The 3,164-nt window shown below is 56.8% G+C and overlaps 1 protein-coding gene across 1 annotated transcript; it reads right to left on the bottom strand.

The window, feature by feature from the left end:
* Positions 1 to 1,995: 1,995 nt before the first annotated feature.
* On the bottom strand, positions 1,996 to 2,950 carry LOC146422016 (olfactory receptor 14J1-like). Its single transcript, XM_085046813.1, has one exon. The coding sequence runs from the start codon at positions 2,948 to 2,950 to the stop codon at positions 2,018 to 2,020; it is 933 nt and encodes a 310-aa protein (XP_084902939.1). The 3' UTR covers positions 1,996 to 2,017.
* Positions 2,951 to 3,164: the final 214 nt, after the last annotated feature.

Raw genomic sequence — 3,164 nt, 5'->3', positions numbered from 1 at the left:
ACAGAGTGGCTGGACAGTGGCCAGGCAGAAAGGGACCTGGGAGCACTGATGGACAGCAGGCTGGACATGAGCCAGCAGTGTGCCCAGGTGGCCAAGGAGGCCAATGGCATCTGGCCTGGATCAGGAATGGTGTGGCCAGCAGGAGCAGGGCAGTGATTCTTCCCCTGTACTCGGCACTGGTGAGGCCTCACCTCGAGTGCTGTGTCCAGTTCTGGGCCCCCAGTTTAGGAAGGACATTGAGGGGCTGGAGCGTGTCCAGAGAAGGGCAACAAGGCTGGGGAAGGGTCTGGAACACAAGTGCTGTGAGGAGTGGCTGAGTTTGGAGCTGGGGTTGTTTATCCTGGAGAAGAGGAGGCTCAGGGCAGACAAGGTGCTGTTAGGTAACAGGTTGGACTTGATGATCTCACAGGTCTTTTCCACCCTTGTTGATTCTATGATTCTCTGAAAGCACCCTTGGAGCAGTTGCAGGATGAACTCTGGGCCTCCTCTTCAGAAGGTCCAGCAGCCCATGGCCCTCAGCTTCTCCCCACAAGCCCCAAAGCCCATCCTGTCAGTCCTGCAGAGCCTCTCCAGCTCCTCCTCACTGCCCCACAACAGGGAGCCTCACAGCCACACACAGCAGCCCAGATGTGCCCCCCTGGCCTGTGCCGCGTCTGGCAAGGGAACAGCACGAGGCACTGCAGGACCCTGCAGACAATTCATGAAGCACTTGTAGGATGATCCTGCTCACCAAGGGATGTTCCCATGGTGCCAAGTCAGGAACTGAAATGGGGAGTGGGGCCAGAGAGGAAAGGGCAAACAGGGATGGGCTGTTTGCAGGGCAGGGGACAGGGATGGGCAAGAGGAAGAAATGTGGATGAGGAAAGAGGAAAGAAAGCAAAGGTGAAGCAAAGGAAATGCTCAGGGCTGTTTGAGGGTGGCTGCCAGGCAGCCCTGTCTCTGAGCAACAACATCTGCAGTGGGACAGGAAACTTACGGCTCATGTGAACAAACTTTCTGGCTGACTTCAGAGGTCATAACAAACCTGAGTGGTTTCCCTCCCATCCCCAGCCCTTGCTGGGCTCCAGGGCCGATGGTGTTTGTGCTCACTCAGGTTCATCTCCCCACACCAACAGCATGGGGTGCTCACGCCTGCGGTGTGCAAGGCAAACAGGGCTCCTGAGCCAGTGCTGCCGTGTCTCTGCCTGGAAGGATCAAGCAGCTCTGGGAGCTGGGGGAGAGGCCAGGGCTGCCAAGGGGGGATGTTGTTGGCAGCTCCATGAGGACGCTCTGGGACGCTGCCCTGGGCTGTCCAGCGCAGTGGGGATGGATCAGCCCCTGCTCTGCTGCTCCTTCCCGGCTCCCCCAGGGACCTTGCAGAGCCCCAGCCACGCTGTTTGCCCCCAGCCTGCCCACGGCCACCCTGCAGCTGCTCACGGGGGTTTTCTCTGCTCAGCATTGGCCTGGGCGTGTTCTGGAGAGAGCCTGGGCAAGGAGCCTCGAGCCCCCAGGCCCTGCCCTGAGGCGTCAGCTGTGCCCCAGCAGTGCCCATGGCCTGTCCCTGCTGCAGCCCTGGCACTGCCACCCCCAGCACTGGCAGCGACCCCGAGAGCACTCAGGCCCTACAGCAACACGAGGGCCAGCAGGGCAGCGGGGCAGTGGCATGGGAGCAGCACTGGCAACACCAAGTGCTGCTGCTCCTTGGCAGAGCTGCTGTGCCACCCCTGATCTGCCCCAGCTCTGCACACAGACATTGCTGCTGCAGCTCCACAGACAGGAACTGAGGGGGATCTCTGGTGAAAACTTGGCTGGGAGATCCTTTAGTTTGTTTAAAGCCACCACGATCACAGCTCCTCATTTACACAGACTGTGGAGACCACAAAGGTGGATACAAACAAAATGAGAAATGGCACAATGACATTTATTTTTGAATGTTAAAAAAAGCTAAAACAAAGGAAAAAAAAACCCACAAGCAAACCAACAAGTACTATCAAAGATGACTCGTACAACAAGTGACTTGCAGAAACTGGCAACCAGTTTAATGTTTCTGAAATTGTCCACTCATCAGTCTCCACACTGCAGCCTTGAGCTCCTGGTTCCTCAGGCTATAGATGAGGGGGTTCAGTACTGGAGGCACCACTGAGTACAGAACTGACACTGCCAGATCCAGGGGTAGGGAGGAGATGGAGGGAGGCTTCAGGTAGGCAAAAATGCAAGTACTGAGAAACAGGGAGACCACAGCCAGGTGAGGGAGGCATGTGGAAAAGGCTTTGTGCCGTCCCTGCTCAGAGGGGATCCTCAGCACAGCCCTGAAGATCTGCGCATAGGAGAAAACAATGAACACAAAACAACCAAAAGCTAAAAAGGCACCAAACACAGAAATCCCAGTTTTTCTGAGGATGGAGTGTGAGCAGGAGAGCTTGAGGATGTGTGGGACTTCACAGAAGAACTGGCCCAGGGCATTGCCATGGCACAGGGGCAGGGAAAATGTATTGGCTGTGTGCAGCAGAGCAGTGAGAAAGCCACTGGCCCAGGCAGCTGCTGCCATGTGGGCACAAGCTCTGCTGCCCAGGAGGGTCCCATAGTGCAGGGGTTTGCAGATGGAAATGTAACGGTCATAGCTCATGATGGTGAGGAGAGAAAATTCTGTTCCAATGAAGAAGACAAACAGAAAGACCTGTGCAGCACATCCTGAGTAGGAGATGTCCCTGGTGTCCCAGAGGGAATTGTGCATGGCTTTGGGGACAGTGGTGCAGATGGAGCCCAGGTCGATGAGGGCCAGGTTGAGCAGGAAGAAGAACATGGGGGTGTGCAGGCGGTGGTTCCAGGCTACGGCGCTGATGATGAGGCTGTTGGCCAGGAGGGCAGCCAGGGAGATGCCCAGGAAGAGGCAGAAGTGCAGGAGCTGCAGCTGCCGTGTGTCTGCGAATGGCAGGAGGAGGAAGTGGCTGATGGAGCTGCTGTTGGACATTTTGATCCTCTGGCCATGGGGACCTGTTCAAGGAGAAAAGAACAGTGACAAGCCAGGAGAGACTTTCCTGAGCAATGTCCCAGCCCTTTCTCCCACCCCTGCCCCTCCCACTCTGTGTCACCCAATTTCCCTTTTCTCAGGGCTCTTCCTACAGCCCCATGCCTGGAGCTCTGCTGGGCTCTGGCCCTGTTGCTGTGACAAGCAGTGGCTCTGC

Source organism: Lichenostomus cassidix, unplaced genomic scaffold (genome assembly GCF_008360975.1).
Source record: "Lichenostomus cassidix isolate B80296 unplaced genomic scaffold, HeHo_3.0 HiC_scaffold_46, whole genome shotgun sequence".
Classification (NCBI taxonomy): domain Eukaryota; kingdom Metazoa; phylum Chordata; class Aves; order Passeriformes; family Meliphagidae; genus Lichenostomus; species Lichenostomus cassidix.
The sequence above is the reverse complement of the archived record's forward strand: the minus strand, read 5'-3'. Positions and strand labels throughout refer to the sequence as shown.

Coding starts and splice junctions, on each gene's coding strand:
- LOC146422016 (XM_085046813.1), bottom strand. CDS start 2,950: ATGTCCAACAGCAGCTCCATCAGCCACTTCCTCCTCCTGCCATTCGCA.